The sequence below is a fragment of the Carcharodon carcharias genome, chromosome 17 (genome assembly GCF_017639515.1).
Source record: "Carcharodon carcharias isolate sCarCar2 chromosome 17, sCarCar2.pri, whole genome shotgun sequence".
Lineage (NCBI taxonomy): Eukaryota > Metazoa > Chordata > Chondrichthyes > Lamniformes > Lamnidae > Carcharodon > Carcharodon carcharias.
This window is the reverse complement of record NC_054483.1, coordinates 111,959,524-111,983,358: the sequence shown is the minus strand read 5'-3', so window position 1 is coordinate 111,983,358 and position 23,835 is coordinate 111,959,524. Positions and strand designations below refer to the sequence as shown.

Below are 23,835 nucleotides of genomic sequence, written 5' to 3'. Positions count from 1 at the left end.
CCCCACTGCTCTCGAGCCAAGAATCCCAAAGTAACAACCGTCTGAGAGAAGAAATTCCTCCTCCTCGCCACCTTAAATTGGAGACCCATTATTTTGAAATTGCCCCATTTCTAGATTTCCCCATGAAGGGAACCATCCTCTTAGCATGTACTCTGTCAAGCCCCCTCAAAACCTTGTATTTTTAATAAGAACACCTCCTGATGATTATAGGTCCATTCTTTCTTCATAAGACAACTCTTTCATCTCCGGAATCAACCTAGTGAACCTTCTCTGAGCTCCTCCAATGCATGTAAATCCCTCCTTAAGTCAGAAGACCAGAACTGTAAGCAGTAGTCCAGGTGTAGTCTCACCAATGCCCTGCATAGTTGTGACAAGACTTCCCTACTTTTACATTTCTCTTCTCTTGCAATAAAGGCTAACATTCCCTCTGCCTTCCTAATTACTTGCTGTACTTGCATACTAACTTTTTGTGACTTATGGACGAGAATACCCAGATTCCTTAGTGTCAAGGCATTCTGCAGAGTCTTTCCATTTAAATAATATTCTGCTTTTCTATTCACCCTGCCAAAGTGGACAACCTTACATTTTCCCACATTATACTCTGCCAAATTTTTGCCCACTCACTTAACTTACCTATACCCCTTTGCAGGCTCTTTGTCTTGTCCTCAAAATGTTGCTTTCCTACCTATCTTTGTATCTCAAGCAATAGACAAGGCTGTAACTAAAACATTTGGCAGGCTACCAGAACTAGTTGAAACTGGGACACCTTTAGCTGAGAAATACTGTAGTTCTAAAAGAACATACGTCTCTTCAACACCAAAGGTTTAAACCCAAAGGACTTAGCGAAGGCATTTGCACATTTTAAATATGAATGGAAAAGGAGGATTTGTGTGCCAATGCTGATAAAATAATTTAGTATGTTTTAGGGAAATTTTCTTCTAAACCGTTGTGAGGAAGTTAATGATGTGTCTTGAGGCAATACAAAATCTTTTGCCTCTGGACTCTGGCAGTGCCTGGTTATGTGGCAACCATTTCGTCCACATGATTCCACAAATGGCAATAATCAATCTTGGCATCTTGAGCTATAGTTGCTTTGCATATGCCTCCACCCACCTGAATGTCTTTAGTTATACTTAAATGGTGTTTGATGGTGGTTAAAAGAAGAAAGAATAAATTACTCAACCTACAGAGCCTTCATTCTTGAGATGACCTGAATCTCCTACATATAACAAGTTCACCCAATTATCCCCTCAGTCTGTACAAGGGCCTAGGTGTTTTTGGTGCCATGTTTGGCTTCAGGTCAATATGATCTAGTATAATAGTACAGGTTCTGTGACTTTATGGAATGCTGGAGTAAGAGACCTTAATGTGGTGCTACCTATCTACAATGTCACAACATTTTGGCCCAGCTTTTCCTGTAACAGCAAGATTGGCATTGTACACTGTAAGAACATGCTGCATTAAGCATTGCAATGAATCAGGCGCTCAGCCAATCTGAGAGCTGAAGTGATGGTGCATTCATGAGATGGGGCCGTGGGAGGGTGTTTGGTGGAGGGGGGTGTTAAGTGAAAGAAAGGGTGATATTTTAAAGAAGCTTTTAAAAGAAAATAATCTGCAGGCTTTGTTTTGAACACTTAGGTTATGTTAAGTTCCCGTGACTGAAAGATTAAGAAAAATAATTGACTTCACTAAACAAATACAGACAGTCCTCGACTTTACGATGTTAAAGTTATGACATCTGGCACGTATGACGTTTGAGTTGGCACCCTGTTTTGACTTTCCCATGTCGACTTTATGACGCCATACCAGTGAACAAGTTCAGACGTTCATTTATGCGTATTGTTCTGTGCTGCCCATCTCCCCAAGATGCTCAGTTGCTGTTCCAACGCCATTAGTGCAGTACTTTGTTTCTATATGTATTTTTAGCTGCTTATATGATTTTTTAATGTCAGTATGATTGCTATTTACAACATAAATACTTCAATGTTTAATGCTATTTTACTTGTCTATATAATTGAGTACAAAATTTTGGGTTATTTTGTGAAAATATGGTATCAGGCCTTGGTTCAGGAACCAATCCCCCATTTATAACATTGTTCTTATGGGAAAATTGGTTCCGAGTTACGACAGTTCGACTTAATATGCAGTTCTCAGGAATCAATTCTGTCATAAGTCAGAGGACTGCCGGTAATTAAATGAACAGACGAGTACTTAACTCATTATGTAGGGAATGCAATGCAACATTAATGGAAAGTTAAGAAGCAAGTAAAAGTGAACGCTGAGTTGTGGGAAATTTGGGATAAGAATTTCAGAATTTGCAAATCTAGAAATGTGCTTTTTCATTTTTCATTTTAAATATTTATTTTGTTATTGGACTTTACTATTTGTTTATCTCCACATCATTTTGTAGATATTAAGTGTATAAAAGTGGATACAATTTATATCTTTATACTCACAAACAGTATAAATTGGGAAAGCTGTTATTTAACCATTTGATCCTCCCTTCCCTTCATCTTTGCAGCCTCAGTTGACAATGTAAGACTTTTGCCCCAATTCAGTTTGAGGCCAGATAGTTAGTGGGTTATAAAGAGTTTAAGTAGGTGTGGTAAGAACTATTGAAAGCTTACATTGCTGCTATACCCAATAGGTTAATTTTTTAAAAATCACATCTTCTAATAGCAGTTTCTTAGCTAAGTGTTTTTAGGATCTATTTCACATTTTGATGATCGTGTTCTAATTAAAGTATTTTTAATTTCCATCTATTTCCCTCCTTCAAAATATTTTCCGCATTTATAAGCTGATAACCGTACCAAAAAGAAAATTACACACCGTGAAAGGAAACAGGATTTTTCAGCCTTCAAACCAACGGATAATGAGATGAAAGTGAAGATTTCACCGCAACTACTACTAGCAACACATCGTTTCCTAGCAACAGGCAAGTTCATGTCATCAAATGCTAAAAATATGTTGGAATGAGCACTAATAATTCTGGTATGCAGTTTAATAATAGATTTGTTTTTTTTTCCTGTTGGGTTCGCCTAGAATAATCTGATGCTTCTTCCTGTGCTTCCATAAATTCCTAATTATGCAAAGTTCTTCCATGTTCACCTTGCTTTGCACTATACCCAGCTTATGCAGCATCTCATTGATCTGCATTGCTGCATTGCGTTCTCCCCTGCCCCCCCCCCCCCAAAAAAAAAACAACCACTCCCAACCTCAACATTAAGTAGCCTTACCCTGCAGCTCTTGACTTTAGTACAATCGCCCTCCATTCTTGGCATTGGCTGTCTGGATCATACACTTTCTAATTTCCTCACTAAATTTTTTCACCTTTTTCTTTGAACAACCTCTTAATCCTATTACACCTAACCATCTCCTTCCTGGTTCAGAGTTCAGGCCTGTTGCACCGATTTGTGACAAGCCTTGGAATGTTCTTTACATTAAAGGTGCTTTGCAAATGCAAGTTGTTGTAATCCAAAAGTGGCAACATAAAAGAACTTGTAAACAACAAGGTTTATTATTTCATGAATTTTAATTGTCCATTAAATGCTGTGCCTAGGATATTAAGGATTAATTTGAAAACTGACTTTGTTCTTGGTTCCTAGGAGTTGGGATTGTTCTTTTCCCCTGATTGTAAATGTACATTACAGCTGCCATTTAAAATGGGGTGTGAATTTTTGTACCTCATCAAGGTGAGGATTATCTTTGGGAAAATAGATTACTACTATATATGATATATATATTATATATATATATATGTATATATCATTTAAAACATTCCCACCCAAGGTACAGTGCAAACTATTCATATAGTACCATAAAACCAGCTCAATGCTATTGTATCAAACAGGCAAATTGCACTGTGTTCTATATCTGATAGCCATCCAAAAAAAAATCAGTCAGTTGAAGGGAAGCAGTTGGAGCTGATGTTCATAATAATCAAATGCATAATAATCCATAAATCTTGAGTTCAAAAATATGGCTTTGGCAGTTTGAATATTTGATTTGAATTTACGAAGAAACTTGGAAATAAGCTGGCGTCAGTAGAAGTGATTATGAACTTGTTGGATTGTCCTAAAATCCCAGTTGATTCACTGATATTTCCTTTAACAAAGGAAATCTGCCATCTTTATGCAGTTTGGCCTTAATGTGACTCTGATATCATGATTGACTCTTGCCTAACCACTGAAATCCCCTAGCAAGCCATTTAGTTGTATCAAACCATTAAATTCCATATATAATATTATTGTGGGAACACCTTCACCATACGGACTGCAGTGGTTCAAGAAGTAAGGCTGCTACCACCTCCAGGCAATTAGGAATGGGCAATAAATAGTGATGCCTGCACCACAAGAACTAATTGAAAAACAAATCACCTATTTTCTGCGCTGAGTTAACCACCCCTCCTGCAAGTCTCCACAGTAAATAAAATTAAAGTATCATTTACTTCTCAAACTTAGAATGCCACGCCACTACATAAGCACATATAACACAGTATGATGCAAAATAAACTTTATGCAGTGGTACTCTGCTTTATAGGAAAGCAGAACAACACTTCTTACATGGAATGCAACAAGAGCACTAGATGCAGAATAAAACTCTACATTCAGCCCCAATAATGTGGTTTTTCACCATACTACAGCAGTGTATCCCAAACAGCAGCAGTGTTATTCTGACCTTCACTGTGGCCTGAGTGAATCTGCCAATTTATGAACAGTTTAATGCATTTGACTAGATTGAAACTGCCATTTTACATTAATGCTTTTATAAGCATCAGGAGGAGACTTCCTACTACAGGCTGCTCGGATAATTGAGCCAAGGTTCCAAGATTAAAAAACAATGACCTATCTCATTCTGCTACCCAACTTGTATTCAGGTGTTAATTGATATGGACAAGAATTCTGTTGGATAAAAACTGAGTACTCTTGTCAGTATTTGGCAAGTGTTCTTCAATAGTGGCTGCGTCTATCATAAAAGTTGGGTGGGGAGAAAGAAAAGTTCCACAACATTATTGTGGCAGGTAGCTTTCCATATAACAACAGTAAGTAACTGCATCTGAGAGTAATTCATTGTTGGAATTGTTTTGACATGTTCCAACATAAATGTATTTATTCAAAGTTTTGCTATGCTAACGTTTGTAACATATAGTTTCAATTATGTGAATTGCTCACCAACTCACCAATTGCTCATACACTGCATACAACTTGCTGAGAAATTTTACTGAAACATATGGTTGACTTTTTTTCAAATAACAATTCAGTTTTGTTCAACCTTGTAGGACTGTGTGGCCATTTTTATAATAGAGGCTGTGAATTAATTGCCTATTTTACCTTTAGCCAATTTAAATTGTTCCTTTAACACATTTAATTTTCACAATTCTTTAAAACTTACCTTGTCCATGTCTGTTCAGATAATCAGTTGTTGATATATAAGTGTTACTGTTGATCTTCTTGCCCTGGACTAAGGAAATAAATATTGACTAGGGTTTCCATATTGATCATTATTCAGCAACAACTTCTGTGTCAGTGTCTGTGTGTCTCCGTGTGTAGATGTCCAGGGAGGAAAGCATTGGACTTGGCTGTCACAATTGAATAACCTACCAACAAACCTTGTCTTAGAAGAAATGTATGGGCGTTTTGGGGAGATACTAGAAGCCGATTGGTCCCCCTTGATACATAACCCTGTAAGGAATTTGAAATGTTCAAGAGAAGAGAAAATTGACAGCAAAGAAAAAAATAAGGAACAGAACGTTTGTGGGAACTCTTTGTGAAGGGGGATAAAAATTGAATTTTTGGCACTTACAGGAAAAAGCATTGGTTTTTTTTTAGATGCCATATCCTATTGCACAAATATTTTTAATTTTACTCTGAATAAAAACAGTGGCCTTCAAACTGCAGTCCACTTTTTCCCAACAAGAAATAAGGTACTACTTTGAAAGCAAACTTTTACTGATCAGGTTGCCTGACTCTCCATCTCCATTTTAAAACCATAGAATTAAATTAATTCTCAAAAAGTAGTATTTGTAGCAGGGTCTACGGATTCAATTATAGTGCCAATAGATAAGTTTTAAGCATCACTTACAGTAGTTGACTATTTTTGGCATACCTCAAACTCAACATTCATTGTTGATTCTAACTTGGGTCGCTTGAAGTTGCATTTGAATATATTGATGTTTCTGTTAATGATTTCAGAAGTGGAGCCATTCAGCCCAGCACAGATGTCAGAGAAGATCTTACTGAGGCTGCTCAAACATCCTAATGTTATTCAGGAAATGAAGTTTGATGAAAGAAATAAAAAAGCCCCAGAACATTACCTCTTCCATCGGAACAAACCTGTAGACTATTTTATCCTTGTTTTACAGGTGTGTGTTTAACCCTAATAATGCTGTAGAACCATAGTATGTTCAAGAAATCCATTTATACAAATTGCAAATTGTATGAAATGTGGGTACATTTATTTGTATAATATGTCATAGGAGGACGATATTTTCTTAAATGCATGTTTGGGTGAGTTGTATAGGACTTTGTAACATTGAGATGTGCAGAATTACAACATAGTGGCTTATAATCAACACACTAACTGATGAATTTGGTAATGCTATACAGTCTGCCTTAGGTTGAAAATCATAAAATTAATCAACCCTTCTAACCTAAGTCAGAGTACACTATTTTCATAGTTAAATGGGAGTGAGAGACTATTGATGAGAATTGTTTAAGAAGAGAATTCTCAAACTTGTATATCAGTATAAATGTGTTTCAAATATGTGTCCAATTCCTTTTTGAATTTTGTTATTGAAACTGCTTGCACCACCCTTTCAGACTGTGCAATTCCAATCACAGCTTAGTGTGAAAATATGTTTCCTCAGGATGTTTCTGATTCTTTTACCTATTTCCTTAAATCTGTGTTTGCTGGTTATTGACTCTTCTGTGATTGCAAACTGTTTTTTCCTTAACACTGTATTAAAGCCATTCATGATTTTGAAGACCACCTTCAAATCTCCACCTGCACCTAACCCCCCCCCACCCCCAACCCCGGGCCACCAAAACTTCTCTGCTCTAAGGAGAGCAACCCCAACTTCTTTCCAAATAGGGGGAGACAGTGGCATGGCATAGTGGTAATATCATGAACTACTAATCCAGAGGCCCAGGCTGATGCTCTGGGGATACCACAGCTACCAGGTAGAAGAATTTAAATTCAATTAATCAATAAAAAAGAAAAAAAATTGGAATTAAAAGCTAAGGGTGATTAAAATTAAGGGTGATCAGGCCAACTACCATCAATTGTTGTCGAAAGCCCAACTGGTTCATGAATGTCCTTTAGGGTAGGAAATCTACTGCCTTACCCGGTCTGAACTACATGTGACTCCAGACCCTTAGCAGTGTGGTTGACTCTTAACTGACCTCTGAAATAGACGAGTATACTGTAGGGATGGGTAACAAATGCTGGCCTTGTGATCAGTGCCCACATCCCATCAAAGAATATACGTCCCATCAAAAGAATGACACCATTCTAATAATTGTCTCCTGCACAGTCTCCAAAGCCTTGACATCTTCCCTAACATTTGGTGTCCACAATTGAACTTTTTACTTCAACTGAAGTCTACAGCATTGTTCTACAAAGAGTTAGCATAACTTCATGCTGTTCTGTGCCTCTATTAATAAAGCCAAGGGTTCCATATTTTTTTTAACAGCTCCCTCAACCTGTCCTACCATACACCCCCATTTAAAATTACATCATTTAGTTTATATTGGCCTGGATTTGGTGGTCAACGGCGAAGCAGTGGCTCTTGTGCTAATCTCAAAGAAAGCTGCCAACAAATATCTAGCAATCTCTGTGGTGCGGACTTCCCTTTTCATGGCAGTTAAATCTGGTGCCAAGTTAAGAGAATCCCTGGGGTCAAGTTGCAGCAATGCCAACAAGGAGGGTAAGCAGCCATCACATTGAAGTATTCTCACAGAGGAAACCAAAATATTAAAACACTTTATCCTTCACTTTTAGCTGAACTTTTCAAATGGCAAAATAAATAATTGAATGATTGGACTAAGAAACTAAAATAAAGACAAACTTTAAAAATATTTTCATTATTTTAAAAATGTGAATGATTTTTACCATTATGGAGAAATTTAGCATTCCACAAAACATGAAATTAGCTTTTCAGGGTGGGTTTATCAGTAATTATGAAATTAGTATGCTGTTAAAAAAGCCCAATTAAACCTCATTGGAAAAATATATAACCTTTTCAAGGTTTTTACAGTGAGACAAACAGCATAAGAGTGGAAGTTCCAAGAAATTCATAGATTTTGCATTGATTTCAGTCTGGAGGAACTAAACAGTGCACTCTCTGGTGAAGCGTGGATTTACTGACTGCAACTTCTGGATTTCCACATTATTCTACGCATGTGGACTTCCAAAGTTACTGTCGGTTTTAGTGGAGTAATCATGGCGAATGCCAACAGTTTAATCATCAATACCACTTTAAAACACAGGCACTGCCTCTCCTCATTCTTTCTACCAAAATGTTCCTTTGAATTAAATTGCATTTGCCATTTCACCAGTCTCTCTCTCTCTCTCTCTCTCTCCTGAAGTCTGTTACTATCCTCATTGTTTAATATATTTTTGGAATTTTGTGTCATCTGCAAATGTGAACTTATGTTCTGTATTCCTAGGTCACTAATATATCTTAAAAACAGCAGCGGTTTTAATACTGACTATTATATACTTTCCTCCAGTCTGAGAACAGTCCTTTGCCAATACTCTCTCTGCTTTCTGTTACTTAGCCAATTTTGTATCCATTTTACAGCTGCCGCTTCAATGCAGTAGGCTTCAATTTTGCTGAAGTATCTAGATATTGAACATAATTTGCTCAAGGTTTCCAAGTATTTCCTCATCCCAACTTCTAATTTAACTAATGTATACTTTATCCACTTATGTAATGTTCAACAAAATTTCCTTGTAGTCAACTGGAGCTTATTTTTCTTTATGCCAATGATAAAGGTGCAGCACTTGCCTTTAGAGTGAAGAATTCATTGTACTTCATTCCAGCAATGAATGTGTCAGATTCCATATTTCAGTAAAATCTGAGTTGAACCCCAAGGATCCACCCACAAATTCGTGTTGAGCGGAGCTTTCGTGATAGTCGAGGAGGCCCTATGAATGTGTCTCTGTGTAACCCGATATGCCTACAAATACAGCCTATGTCAAACAACAGATTCAAATACCAAATGAAAACACAGTAAAGCAATGTAAAGTAAAAAGACTTTATTCAATTTGTTCACACCTTACAATGGCCTGACTATTATGACGCAACCAAGGCCGAATTGTTCAAATCCCAGAGGGAAACTTGAAACAACTGTCATAAGCCATGTTTGCAATTTGTATGTTTCAAAATGCAGGCTTTGAATTCTGTAGTAATAAGACCACCGAGTCTCAAGAGGTTTTTTTATAAAACTAAATTAAACATTTATCAATACAAGAAAGATTTAAGCACATATATCTACAAAATTACTAGTATAGTAACTACAAAAATCCCCTAATTAATCTGACTCTCAGTTACACCCCTGTTAAGGCAATTGTAAATCTCATAGATTTAAGCAGACACCCGGCAAAGCACACCTTGGATTGTCGCCTCAAAATTAGTTTTTTTCAACTCTGGGTCCATGCAGACAGCAGCTTGAGGCTTACAGGCTGGAGGCTTCTCACACTTGTTGGACCTTAAAATGCCTCTACCTTACAATCTCCTTTTGCCTTTATACATATCTTTCTCTTTGAATGTAAATTTTCCATTGTATCACTAGGCTTTTAACTTTACCTCTTCTAACAATAACATTCTTTCATCCCGCCAATTTTATTAGTAAGCTGAAAAAAAGTAAAAACATTGGCATCTTCTAGCTGGGTGTAAGATTTCACCCCCAGTCTTGAATGGCTTCTTTTAATAAATGCAAATTTACACTTTACCTTCTACCGTCCTTACGTTTACCTAATTAACATCTCAAAACTACTATACATCAAAACACCCGACAAGCTGGCTTTAATCCAATTAAGACTCACACACACACACACACACACACCCCCCCACTAGAACTCTATTTAAAAAAAATTATTTCCAATAACATTATAGACATTAGTATCTCTTCATGACATGACCTTGTAAAATGCCAAAGCTTTGCATTAAAAAATGACGCGAATTAGCTCCAGAAAAACTCTGCAACATTTTTTGCTTAGCCTGCTGTCTTCAGACATGTGCGATACAGTCCACCATTTTGTCAGCACAGTCAAATGTGTTTTCGTGCTGCAGTGCACAATCTTGGAGCATCTCTACGGCCTCTGTGGCAAAGGCTAGGGAAGCAGGCTGGCAAATGGGTCGGCATTCATCAGACTCTTCAGGTCATTGGGCTTCTCAGTTGAAGAACACATCATTTGTCAGTTCTGTCATGCAGCGTACAGCATTGTCCACCTTCCTGTAAGTTTCCTTGGTTGTCTTTGCTGGAATTTCCATGCCTGCCTACACAGCTAAGCGAAAAGTGCCTCGTCATTGAGTTGGTTGGCATCACCCTGATCCTCCTCATTTTTGACGTCTTGTGCAGTCGTAACCTGTTTGAACCCAGTGTGGTGGAAGCAGTTGGTAATTGTGGCTTCCATCATCATCTTCCACACCTTCTTCATCATGAACATGGCCTCTGGAACAGTTGGATTGTATTCCTTCTTATTGATAACCTGAGACACCAGCTGCTGATGGTGGTGGGTTTTCAGGTTCAGATTCCTAATGGCCCCCCTGATCCATTGGCTGGAACTTGGCTGTGGTGTTGGGAGGCAAGAATGTCAGCTTGATGCTCTTGAGGTCAGCGATGTTGGGGGTTAGTGGGGCAGTTGTCTGTAACGATGACAATTTTCCTCTTCTTTTGTTCTGTTTTGTCCACTTTCCTGATCTACCCCTCAAAAATGCTGGCAGTCATCCAGGTGGTTTTGCTAGCCTCGTACTGCATGTATTGTGTCTTGACATTGACAAAGAACATAGCTTCTTGGAATTTCCTATTATAAGAAGTGCTAGCTTTTTGGTGCCATCCATGTTGGCACAGACCATAACAATGAAACGTTCCTTGCTCTGATTTCCATCACTACCTGTTTCACCTTTAAACATCAAAGACAAAGGACGGTAAAGCAGTCCGGTTTCATCCACATTCATGATGTCTCTTGGTGCATTCTCATTCATGATGTGGGCGAAAAAATTTTGCAGCCAATCATCTGTCATTGTTGCTTTTACCAACACACCTTCACAGCTTACTGCGCATAAGATGATGCTGTGCCTTGGCTTCTCTCCAACAGTCAACACTTTTTAATTTTCTTATAGGTTCAGCCATGCTTTTCAGCCAGGTTTCGCACATCCTTTCACAGGGAGGTCTTAATGTCAAATGATGGCTTGACCAGTGCGCCTTCATTTGTATGGATGTTATGTCAGAAAGGCTGCCCAGATGTTTTCCAAGGTATAGAAAGAATATGGAAATTGCCAACCTCCACCCCACCCCTCTTGCACATAATGCAGCCCATGTGGTCCATATCTCGATACTGCATTATTACCACGTTCTTTCATAGCTGATGCCTAGCGCTCTGGCTTGATCCCGCAGGTGCCAGGGCCAAAATTACATGCTTATCCCTACAGTCTTTTAGTCCTTGTGCTCCAAAGTAAATGAATGAAGCAGGTGCTGTTTAAAACCACCCAAGTAATTAAATAGCTTCTTTTAATTTTTCTTTTTTTTTAAGTGGGTGGCTGTGTTCATAGCAGGAGGGGGTTGGGGGGGATCAGACTACATTTTGCAGATTGAAAGTTCTGGAATTTAAGATGGACCTACATTATACCAGTTCCACACTATAAAGGACAGCTTTATAGCAGGGGGCCCCAGAGTATCTTGTTTCACATCTGTCATCATTTCTTTCTTCAAGTGGCATGTCAATGTCAGGTGAGAGTGGCTGCCTTGATATCAAGCCGCATTTGCCTGAGTGTGGCAAAGATCCCTAGCAAAATTGAAGCTAGTGGGTATCAAGGCAAACCTGTTCACTTGTTGGAGCCATCTCCACCAGCACAGAAGATGGTTGTGGCTGTTAAAGGGCATAGGAACATAAATAGGAGCAAGAGTGGGCTATTTGGCATCTCAAACCTGCTCCACCATTCAATTAGATCATGGCTGATCTACCTCGATGGCATTTTCCCGCACTATCCCCATATTGCTTGATATCTTTAATTTCTAGAAATCTATCAATCTCTGTCTTGAATATAAAACAAAAACAGAATTACCTGGAAAAACTCAGCAGGTCTGGCAGCATCGGCGGAGAAGGAAAGAGTTGACGTTTTGAGTCCTCATGACCCTTCGACAGAACTTGAGTTCGAGTCCAAGAAAGAGTGTACTCTTTCTTGGACTCGAACTCAAGTTCTGTCGAAGGGTCATGAGGACTCAAAACGTCAACTCTTTCCTTCTCCGCCGATGCTGCCAGACCTGCTGAGTTTTTCCAGGTAATTCTGTTTTTGTTTTGGATTTCCAGCATCCGCAGTTTTTTTGTTTTTATCTCTGTCTTGAATATGCTCAATAACTGAGCCTCCACAGGCCCCTGAGGTAGAGAATCCCAAAGATTCACTACCATCTGAGTGAGGATATTCCTCCTCATCTCAGTCCTAAGTGGCCTGCCCCATATTCTGAGACTGTTCCCCCTTGTTCCATACCACGCCCCCCCCCCCCACCCACCAAAGCCAGGGGAGATATCCTCCCTGCATACACCCTGTCGAGCCCTGTAAGAAGTTTGTATGCTTCAGTGAGATCGCATCTCATTCTTTTAAACTCTAGAGAATGTAGGCCCAGTCTCCCCAGTCTCTCATCATTGGCCATCGCAGGGATCAGTCTGGTCAACCTTCGTGTACTCCCTCTATATATCCTTCCTTGGGTAAGGAGATCAAAACTAAACACTACTCCAGATGCGATCTCACCATGGCTGTATGCAATTGCAGCAAGGCATTTTTTCTTCTGTACTCAAATCGTTTTGCAATGAAGGCCAAATATCATTTGCTTTCTAATTGCTTGCTGCAACTGCATGCTTGCTTTCAGTGACTTATGAACAAGGATACGCAGGTCCTTTGGGCCATCAACATTTCCCAATCTCTCTCTTTAAGGAATACTGTGCCTTTATGTCTTTCCTACCAAGTGATAACTTCACATTTTTCCACATTATATTCTATCTGTCATGTTCCTGCTCGCTCACTTGGTCTGTCTAAATCCCATTGAAGCCTTTTTGCATCCTCCTCACAACTCTCATTCCCACCTAGTTTCGTGCCATCAACAAGCTTAGAAATATTACATTTGGTCCCCACATCCAAACCAGCCAAGCACTGATCCTTGTGCTATTCCACTAGTCACAGCCAGCCAAACTGAGAATAGGCTATTTTTTTCCTACTCTGTTTTCTGTTCGGTAATCAATTCTCAATCCATGGCGTCATATTACCCCCAATCCCATGTGCTCTAATTTTTCTTATTAATTCATAGATTTAAACTGATTGGCAGAAAGATTAGAGGGGAAATGAGGAAAAGGTTTTCACCTACAGGGTTGTGGGGGGGTCTGGAACTCATTGCCTGAAAGGGTAGTTGAGGCAGCAGAAACCTTCAACTCATTTAAAAGGATATACACTCAAGTGTAACCTGCAGGGCTATGGACCAAATGCTGGAAAGTTGGATGAGGCCGGGTGGCTTATTTTTCAGCCAGCGTAGCCACGATGGGCCAAATGGCCTCTTTCTGTGTCATAAACTTTCTCTGATTGTATGAACCTCCTGTGTGGGACCTTATTGATAGCCTCCTGAAAATCCAAGTACACCACATCCACTGGTTCCCCCTTATCTATTCTACTAGTTACATCCTCAAAAAAAAACTCCAACTGGTTTGTCAAACATGATTTCCCTTTCATAAATCCATGTTGACTCTGCCCAATCAAACCATTATTTTCTAAGTGTCCAGTTATCACCCCCTCAATAGTAGATTCTAGCATTTTCCCCACTGCTGACATCAGGCTAATGGGCTTGTAGTGCCTGGTTTTCTCTTTCCCTCCTTTCTTAAATAGTAAGGTGATATTTGCTACCTTCTAACTTGCGGGAAGCAGTCCAGAATCTATGGAATTTTGGAAGATGACCAATGCATCCACTATCTATGCCTGCCTCTTTCAACACCTTGGGATGTAGATCATCAGGTCCAGGAGATTTATCAACTTTCAGCTCCATCAATTTCTCCAGTACTTCTTTACTAATACTGATTTCTTTCAGTTCCTCGTTCTCCCTAATCCCTTGGTTCTTCAGTATTCCTGGAGGGTTTTCTGGACCTTCCTCTGTGAAGACTGACATATGAAGTATTTGTTAAGTTTCTCTGCCATTTCCTCATTCCCCATTCTAAATTCTCCTGTCTCTGCCTGTAGTGGGCCCAAATGTGCCTTTGCTAATCTTTTCCTTTTTACATACTTGTAGGACCTGTTACAGTCCATTTTTAAGTTTCTGGCTAGTTTACTTTCATAATTCTGTTTTCTCTTTCTTTATCAATTTCCTGGGCCACCTTTGCTGAATTTTAAAATGCTCCCAATCCACAGACTTGCTGATTTTTTGGCAACTTTGTAAGCCTCTTCCTTTAACCTAATACAACCTTTAATTTCTCTTGTTAGCCATGGCTGGATCACTTTTCCTGCTGGATTTTTTGTTTCAAAGGAATGTAAATTTGTCCTAAATCATGCATTAATTCTTTAAATGCTAGCCATTGCCTGTCTATCATCATATCTTTTAATGTAGTTTCCCATTCTGCCACAGCCAATTTGTCTCTTATAGCTTTGTAGTTTCTTTGTTTGGATTTAAGACCCTAGTTTTGGATTGAAGTACATCACTTTCAAATTTAATGTAAAATTCCATCATATTATGGTCACTTTTCCCTAAAGGCTCTTTTATAATGAAATTATTAATTAGCATTTTCTCATTACACAATACCAGATCTAAAATAGCCAATTCTCTATTTGGTTCCTCAATATACTGTTCTAGAAAACCATTTCATTTACATTCTAGAAATTCGTCCTCTACAACATTAGTGCTAACTAGGTTTACCCAGTCTATATGTAAATCGAAGTCTCCCATGATTACTGTATTACCCTTGTTTACATGCACCCCTGATTTTCTGATTTATACCATATCCTACATTATAGGCCACCAAAAGTAGTGGTAAACAATAACTACCAGTGTTTGTTGCTCCTTGCTGTTTCTTAGCTGCACCGAAACTGACTACATCTTGACATTCCAACCTAAGATTCTCTCTCATTCATGTACTGATCTCATCCTTTATTAACATCATTACCCCGACTTTTTGCCTATCATTCCTAAATGTCAAAAGCCCTTGAACATTCAGTTCCCGGCCTTGGTCGCCCTGCAACCATGTCTCTGTAATGGCAATTAGCTCATACCTGTTTACTCCATTTGTGCCATCAATTCATCTACCTTGTTGCAAATACTGTGTGCATTCGGATAGAGTGCTTTTAATTCTGTATTTTTATTATTTTCACAACGTGTAGCCTTATTTGCTGCCTTACTCTTAAGTTTGTACATTTTGTCCCTTCCTGCCACCCTCCAATTATCAATTCCCTTAATGCTACCTTGCTCTCTTGCTTTGTCCTCTCTTTTTAATTTATCATAACTTCCCTCACATGACCATCTCAATCCCAGGACATTGCTGCAGCAGTTCCTTAGGGTAATGTCCTGCATCTTCAGCTGCATGATCAATAATCTTAAGGTCGGGAATGTGAATGTTCGCTAATGATTGCAGAGTTTTCAGTACCATTTGCAACTCCTCAGATACTGAATCAGCTCCATGCCCGCATGCTAAAAGACCTGGACAAGGTTCAGACCTGGGTTGATAATGGCAAGTAACATTCACAGCACATGTGCCAGGCAATGACCATCTCCAACATGAGAGTCTAACCAGCTCCACTTGTCATCCCACGGCATTACAGTTCCTACTATCAACACTCCAGAAGCTTGACACATCCAGGACAAAGCAGCCCACTTGATCTACAACCTTAAACATTCATTTCTTTCACCATTGGCACACAGTGTCAGCAGTTTGTACTACAAGATGCACCGCAGCAACTCACCAAGGCTCCTTCAACAGCACCTTCCAAACTTGTGACCTTTACCACCTAGAAAGTCAAGGGCAGCAGAGACATGGGAGCACTAGCAGCTGCAAGTTCTCCGCCAAGTCACATGCCATCCTTACTTGGAACGCTATTGCTGTTCCTTCACTGTTGCTGAGTCAAAACCCTGTTACTCCCTCCCTAACAGCACTGAGAGTGGACCTAAACCACATGGATTGCAGTGCTATTTTAATAGGATCTGTATTATAGATTTGAAAGGGAACAGGTTCACTTCTTTGGTTCTTCAAACTTGGAAAATCATAAGCTTATGTCTTAGGAACTGAAACCAATATTTCATAATTTGAGGTTCTGTTGTTCCTATTATTTCATAACATCTCATCTATGTTTAATAAATATCCACCACAGTAAATGACAATGACGCTGTCTAATTCACAGGAGAAATGTTTCATAGAACATGTTTTCACATTGTTTCAGAATCCTAATTGAGTTGAAGTGATTCTTAGATTGGTTGAACTTGAGTCAGGCGTTATGTTTAGTTTAATGAATATTCTTATTATGAAGAAATAGCCTCGTGTTTATTGACTGACGGTTTCATTATGCCAATTACTTGTTGTGACTAGGGGAAAGTGGAGGTGGAAGCTGGAAAAGAAGTAATGAAGTTTGAAGCAGGTGCTTTCTCTTATTATGGCATGATGGCTCTTACATCTTCTCCAGGTACTAATCTTAATTGATTAAAAAATTAGAATAGTTGTGGACCTCAGATAACTGGTAAAGTTTTAGAATCCAAATTATTAACATTTTACTGGTATTCTTGGATTTTAAAGTTATAGTAATCCTCGTACAATCTGTACTTGTAAATTATGTTTAGACTACTAGACCTATTTTTATCCTGTGCAGGTGTATATCTGGAAGTCTTGTGGTGCAATGATGTCATCCCTACCTTTGGGCCAGAATCTATGGCTTCAAGCCCCACTTCAGGACTTGAAGGCCACAGAAGATGCGTTCATAATTTGGACTGATTATCAAACAGTTTGATTATTAGCCGGTAAATCCTTCCAGTATGCCTGATGGCAGGTAGTAAGAGCAGTAGGGTTTCCTGGTTAGCCATACTGCAGAAGGCAATGGCAAATCATTGCAGCACTTTGCCAAGCATAATCATGGACCAATCCAGTAGAAGTCCATGGTTGCCAACACCCTCTTTAGGGTATGGTAACTGGAGGAGGAGGAGGGATATACCTTCAAGTGCCCCTGTAACACTGCTGTATGTACTCATTGGCAGCACTCTGGCCATGCGACAAAACAAAGTGTTCTCCAAATCGGTGAATTACACCAAAGGAGATTTGCTAATCTTTTAAGAAAGTAAGTATGTGTAAAACAAAAGTAAAACTCTGGATGCTGGATGCTGGAAATTTGAAATGTACGCAAGATGCTGGAAATGCTCAGCAGGTCTGGCAGCATCTGCAGGGAGAAAAACTGAGTTAATGTTTCATCCGATCAGAAATTTAATGTGTATATTGCCCTCTCCTGAATTAGGCATCACTCGTGCAACTACACCCTTCCATCACCAGATGGGCTTCTTAAGCACTAGAAGCTGCATGTCTTCATTCTATAAGCGCAGCCTCAATAGAATTAGAGAATTCGGTTTTGTCCTGAATTCTTGTGGGAAATCTGCCTCTGCGTGTCTATGTATGCAAATATAATTTAAATGACGGTGAAAACCAGGTTTGCGTTTTAGAATAATTAAACCTCAGGAATTTGTATGGAATCTGAAGAGCCTATCTTGAAGCATGTCTATTTTTTTAAAAAAAAAAAGCTTCCCAAAATAAAGCTGTTGAAAGGAGTGTCATTTTACGTCGTGGCAATTTCAAATGTGCAAGCGTGGAATCCCTTTGGAGCTTGTTCAGGATCAATGGAATTAGCTGTTGAGACGTGTGTAAGACTCGAAGGATCAGCTGTGGGGATTTGGGTAGAAATGGGATCTGAAATTGACCAGGTCAGGCAGGGCCTGTATGAGGGCCAGATAAAAGGGGGAAAAATGATTTATCATAAATGGATCAAGTAATGTTTAGCACATCTAACCTGCTCTCTCTGTAGACTATGTGCAGTCCATCATATCGAGGGCTCAATTCCACCCATTTAATCTGACTGAGAGCTCTGCTTAAATCCTGTCTGACTAAAGATCATCAAGCTAAACTCCACAAAAGCTGCAGTTGAAGGTTAAGTGAATCATCCAACTCACTAATCAATTTGATTCAATGTCTGCTTGTAGACTCATTTTTAAAAGTGCAAAATCAATTCAAATTAAACAAAAGTCTGAGATGAAAATAAAAAAAACTTTTTTTAAAGAAAAGTGATATGGTAAATTGAAAGATCAATTCAAATTAAAAGTCTGAGATGAAAATAAAAAAAACTTTTTTTAAAGAAAAGTGATATGGTAAATTGAAAGATCAATTCAAATTAAAAGTCTGAGATGAAAATAAAAAAAACTTTTTTTAAAGAAAAGTGATATGGTAAATTGAAAGATCAATTCAAATTAAAAGTCTGAGATGAAAATAAAAGAAAACTTTTTTTAAAGAAAAGTGATGTGATAAATTGAAAGATTAAATGACTTTTCAGGTTGGAGGTGAGTTTGTGTTCTACCATTGTGTTGTATTTATTTTTATGGCACCACATTAATTTGAGCCCAGATTTAATATGATCAGCTGTGCTGAGTTATGTACCATAGAAGATATTCCATCTTCAATAAACCAGCCTATTTAGACAATTCAATTTTTAATTATTTCGTATAGTTATTTATGAGTCTGTAAATAGGCCAACCTTCATGCCTCTGTGTTCAATAGATATTGAATGCAGACCTACAAGAATAGGATTTTTACATTTACATACTAAGTCCTGATAATGTGATAAATTATGGTTATATTTCCGATTTGGTGCAGTGGACTTTAATTTCTTTACTTGAAACACTCATCTGATTTATTTTCCTCCGATTTCTGGCACAGAAGACATGTATTGGCTTTAGGAAAAGAAGCATTCTACACCTTTTCAATGAAGTTCTTAATTATTCTAAAGTATTCAATGCCTTAACCCAATCTTGATTCCTCATATTTCTCATTTTATTTGATGGGGAACTGACTATAATGGCACAGGAAGATTTAAGGTTTACTGCTGACGCAAAATAGGGATGAAAGTAGAATCCGGTCTAAAAGCAAATTGGACTGTGCAAGACAGCACTACGTTGGTGTTGATATTATGCCAAGGGAATAATTCAATCCTGTTTTAATATCTAAAATATGAAATTCACATATTCTTGCAAAAAGATTTTGTTTCTTTTCTGTTTCAAAGCTTTAAAATGCATTGTATTTACCGTTTATTTTAAGATACTGAATTTGGAGTTTATGGTGTTGAGCATTGAACTTGACTACCCTCTGGTGGTTATTTTGAGGATAACAGCTTTCTTTGAATTTTCAATAATAAAATCACATCCTTAGAAATAAGTAATTTGGGTCACCTTAATTCATCCATCCAGAACATTCCTATGCTTTTAGTATGCACAATACTGTATAGCCGTATGCAATGTTCCCCCTAAGCTGTGCGCATGTGCAGCAATCCAGAACTTAATACAAAGGGGACAAACAGTTTACACATGGATGCGGTTCATTTAAGACACACACGTGTGGCTGCACAACAATTTATAAATTGCAGTGCAATAAACATAATGAATGGAAATGTAATGTATTTGATGTAATTTTCTTCTGCTATTGTTTGACTTTGTTTAGTTCATACAGTTCTTTTGAGCTGCCTGTTCTGATTTCACTGCCCCTCCTAGTTTGGTATCATCTGTAAATCTAGCCAATTCACATTGCAACTCAGTGTCCAAGTCATTGATGCAAATTAGAACCACTCGTCTGAACACCAAGAACTATCCCCCCCTCACACTCAACCGGTTTAAGAGTAGTCCTAAAGGAGTTAAAAGTACTTGAAACAAGCAATCCCCAGAGTTAGGTAGCATTTAGCCTAGAATTTAGAGAGACACGAGTGAAGAGATTTGAGGCACTTAATCATTAGAAGCGAGTCAATGGACACTTTAAACAGTAGCCATTGTTTCCTACCCTTAAACTAATTTTTTATTCATACTCCAGTTTTATTTTTAATCCCCACACCTTTGATCTTGGTTAATCTATGTGGAACTTTATAAAATGCCTTAAAGTCTAAGGACATGGCCAGATGACTGTTGGCCAGGCAGGATCTTCTGTATAAAATCTTAGTGACCATTGTTTACTAGATTTTGCACATATTCCTCATAGTTTAATTAATTTACACAAAATTGAAGTAGGACTAATGGGTTTGTAGTTAGCTGTTGTTTTGTTAGCTTCTTTAATTTCAGGTGTTTCCAATTCACTGTCACCTCCCCAGTGTCCATTGACTCGCTTCTAATGATTAAGTGCCTCAAATCTCAATCTCTTCACTCGTGTCTCTCTCTCTAAATTCTAGGCTAAATGCCACCTAACTCTGGGGATTGCTTGTTTCAAGTCCTTTTAACTCCTTTAGGACTACTCTTAAACTGGTTGAGTTTATGGAATTGTTTTATACTTTTTTTCTTGCTTGGCATGCGTAGATGGTAATCTAGTTTGTTTTCTATACTTGGTTGGACTCTGCAAAACCACTATTGCCTCTATTGCACCCATAGCAAAGTTGAATTTTCCCCCCATTATTCCTTCTCAATTGACTTAGCTGAAGTAAAATGTGACCTTTTTTTAGTGGAGTCTATTGAGAGATCACAGGTCTACTAACTGTGTTGGTTTAGGTTAAAGGCACTTGACTGAGGCATGTTAAAGTGCAAAGGATATATTAAAAGCTTCATGCGCAAGCCCTTTTTTAAAGACAATAATGTAGAAAATGCTAAGAAAACAAATTGCAGCATAAGTTCATTTGACATTGCTAGCCTGTTCACCAATGTTCCACTTAAGGAAACCATATATATTTGCGCTGCAGCACTATATCATGGTGATCTAGACCCGCCACCGTTGCGTGAATCAGTATTCATTGAACTTTTGAACTCGGCAACTTGCGTAGATAAGTTCAGCTTTAACAATATCAAGTATAATGGCTACCCTGATCAGATCATTTCAAAGGTCGTCACTTTCGGCCCTGAAAAGTGCCCAGCCTACCTCGGATTACCCTGGAAGAGCAAGGCAGCTCAAAAATTTGAGCAACAGGTGAAGCCAGCTGTTTCACGCTGCTACTATGCAGTAGCAACATGAGTGGTTTGCCACTAACAGGATGATGCTGTCATCAAGCCAAAAAGACGTTCTGCCTATCACACAAATGATTAATGTGATATATGAATATATGCCAGTGTGATGCTAGTTATGTAGACCGTACATCCCAAAGGCTGGTGGATCGTATCAAACAGCACGTCCCTTCCGCTGTTTGCAATGGGCAAGGTACTGACTGCACCCAACCAGCCCATGCTTGCAAAACTCAAAACACAGTATCCAACATGAGTTGTGATTCTGTGATTGGACAACATTTGCTAAATAATCCTCAGTGTGCTAACAATTACGCTGACAACCAATTTAAGCTTGTCAGTCGGGCTCGCCGTGTGGCACATTTGCGTGCACTGAAAGCTACATATATTAATACACAGGGCTCTGGTCTTTGCAGACAAAAAAGAACATTTACTCACATTGTACTTGTTTCAACTAAACAAAATAAGTGATAGCCATGCGCTGGTTCATTCCTCACAGAAATGCCTTGACCAATCAGAGTCAAGCTGCCTGCTTTAAATTTCAAACAAAGTTTAGCAGTTAACTCTCAGTCTCCATTAACTGGTGTATTCTCCAAGGAAACACTTCTACCAATCAGTGTCCACCTGCCAACCAGTCAGCACTCTCTTCTCATACAGTATAAAGTGTTTGCTTTCCCTGACATTGGTATTTTTGCGATTATCCTGATGAGTGCAAGATGAAAAGCTTTGACAAAATGTCTTTTTTCAGCAGTACTCAAGTACTGCACTACCAAACGGCTATTCCAGTGCAATTCCCAGTCATTCTCAGTGTAATATTTCTATGTTTATATATAGAAAACATTTTAATAGCAACTTTCACAACCTAAGGGGTTTGAAACCAATTTGCAGTTAACGAACTATAGCCTGCATTTATCAAAGGGACACCCATATTTTTAACAGTGGCAGTAGGTTCGGAACAATGAAAGAACTGATTGTGGTTTTGCTATTTGCTATGTCTTATGACTAAGGACAAAAAAAACCAGTAGAACAGTGAAACACTGTCCAAAAAAACTGTCTTGTGATACTGGGTTTTCATTTGCCAAAATTATAATTTGATATTTTTTAAACTCTTCCCTTGAGCCCTTTTGCCCATAATAATAGTGTCAGTTTATGCAGTTGAAACATTCTGCAGGGTCCAGCATAATTTGTTTGAAAACTACACAAACTTTTGACATTTGGATTCTTTTGAAGGGCTTAATGTTAAAATCCTGCAACTACTGTTGACATGTAATGAACATATTGGGTGACGTCCAGTACTTTTGTTTAACTGAGTTACTACATTGAGTTAGTTACTTTGGCTAAATACAGTGCTTAACAAGAACCAAGAGTGTCATCACAACAGTAGAGAAGTGGGTTTCACTTTGGACTATTTTAAGAAAGACTTGAACTTAGATAGTTCGTTTTGCAATGTCCCTAAGTACTTTATGGCCAGTACTTTTGAAGTGTTTTAATGTATGAAATACAAAAGCCTATTGACCACTTAATTCAAAGCAAAATACTGTGGATGCTGGAAACCTGAGTAAAAACAAAGTGCTGGAAATACTCAAGTCCAGTAGCATCAGTGGAAAGGGAAACTGAGTTAGTGTTTTGTGTCAAATATGACTTCTGCAGAATTGAAGAAATCATATTCAGTTCAAAAACATTAACTCTGAGGTGAGAGTGACTGACATCAAGACAGCATTTGACTGAGTGTGGCATCAAGGAGCCCTTGCAAAACTGGAGTCAATGGCAATCAGGGAAAACTCTCCACTGGTTGGATTCATACCTAGCAAAATGGAAGATGGTTGTGATTGTTGGAGATCAATTATTTCAGTGCAGGATTTCCTCAGGGTAGTGTCCTTGGCCCAACCATCTTCAGCTGCTTCATCAATGACCTTCCTTCCATCTTAAGGTTAGAAGTGGGGATGTCCACTGGTGATTGCACAATGTTCAGCACTATCCATGATACTGAAGCAGCCCATGTCCAAATGCATCTTGGGCTGACAAGTGGCAAGTAACAAGTGCCAGGCAATGACCATCTCCAACAAAAGAGAATTTATCTATTGCCCCATGACATTCAATGGCATTACTGTTGCTGAATCTTCCACTACCAACATCCTGGGGGTTACCATTGACCAGAAACTGAACTGGACAAGCCATATAAATACGGCTACAAGAGCAGGTCAAAGGCTTGGAATTCTGCAGTGAGCAACTCACCTCCTGACTCCCTAAAGCCTGTCCACCATCTACAAGACACAAGTCAGGTGTGTGATGGAATACTCCCTACTAGCCAGGATGAGTGCAGCTCCCACAACACTCAAGAAGCTTGACACCATCCAGGACAAAGCAGCCTTCTTGATTGGGACAAACATTTACTCCCCACCACCAAAGCATAGTAACAGCAGTGTGTACCATC

At 38.7% G+C, this 23,835-nt stretch overlaps 1 protein-coding gene across 1 annotated transcript in view; it reads left to right on the top strand.

The window, feature by feature from the left end:
- Nucleotides 1–23,835, top strand: part of LOC121289701 (metal transporter CNNM2-like) — a 215,658-nt gene that overhangs the window by 157,152 nt on the left and 34,671 nt on the right. The window contains exons 5-7 of the mRNA XM_041209326.1: nucleotides 2,798–2,935; nucleotides 6,192–6,361; nucleotides 16,774–16,867. Coding sequence (XP_041065260.1) covers nucleotides 2,798–2,935; nucleotides 6,192–6,361; nucleotides 16,774–16,867 — 402 coding nt within the window. The remainder of the gene's footprint in view (nucleotides 1–2,797; nucleotides 2,936–6,191; nucleotides 6,362–16,773; nucleotides 16,868–23,835) is intronic.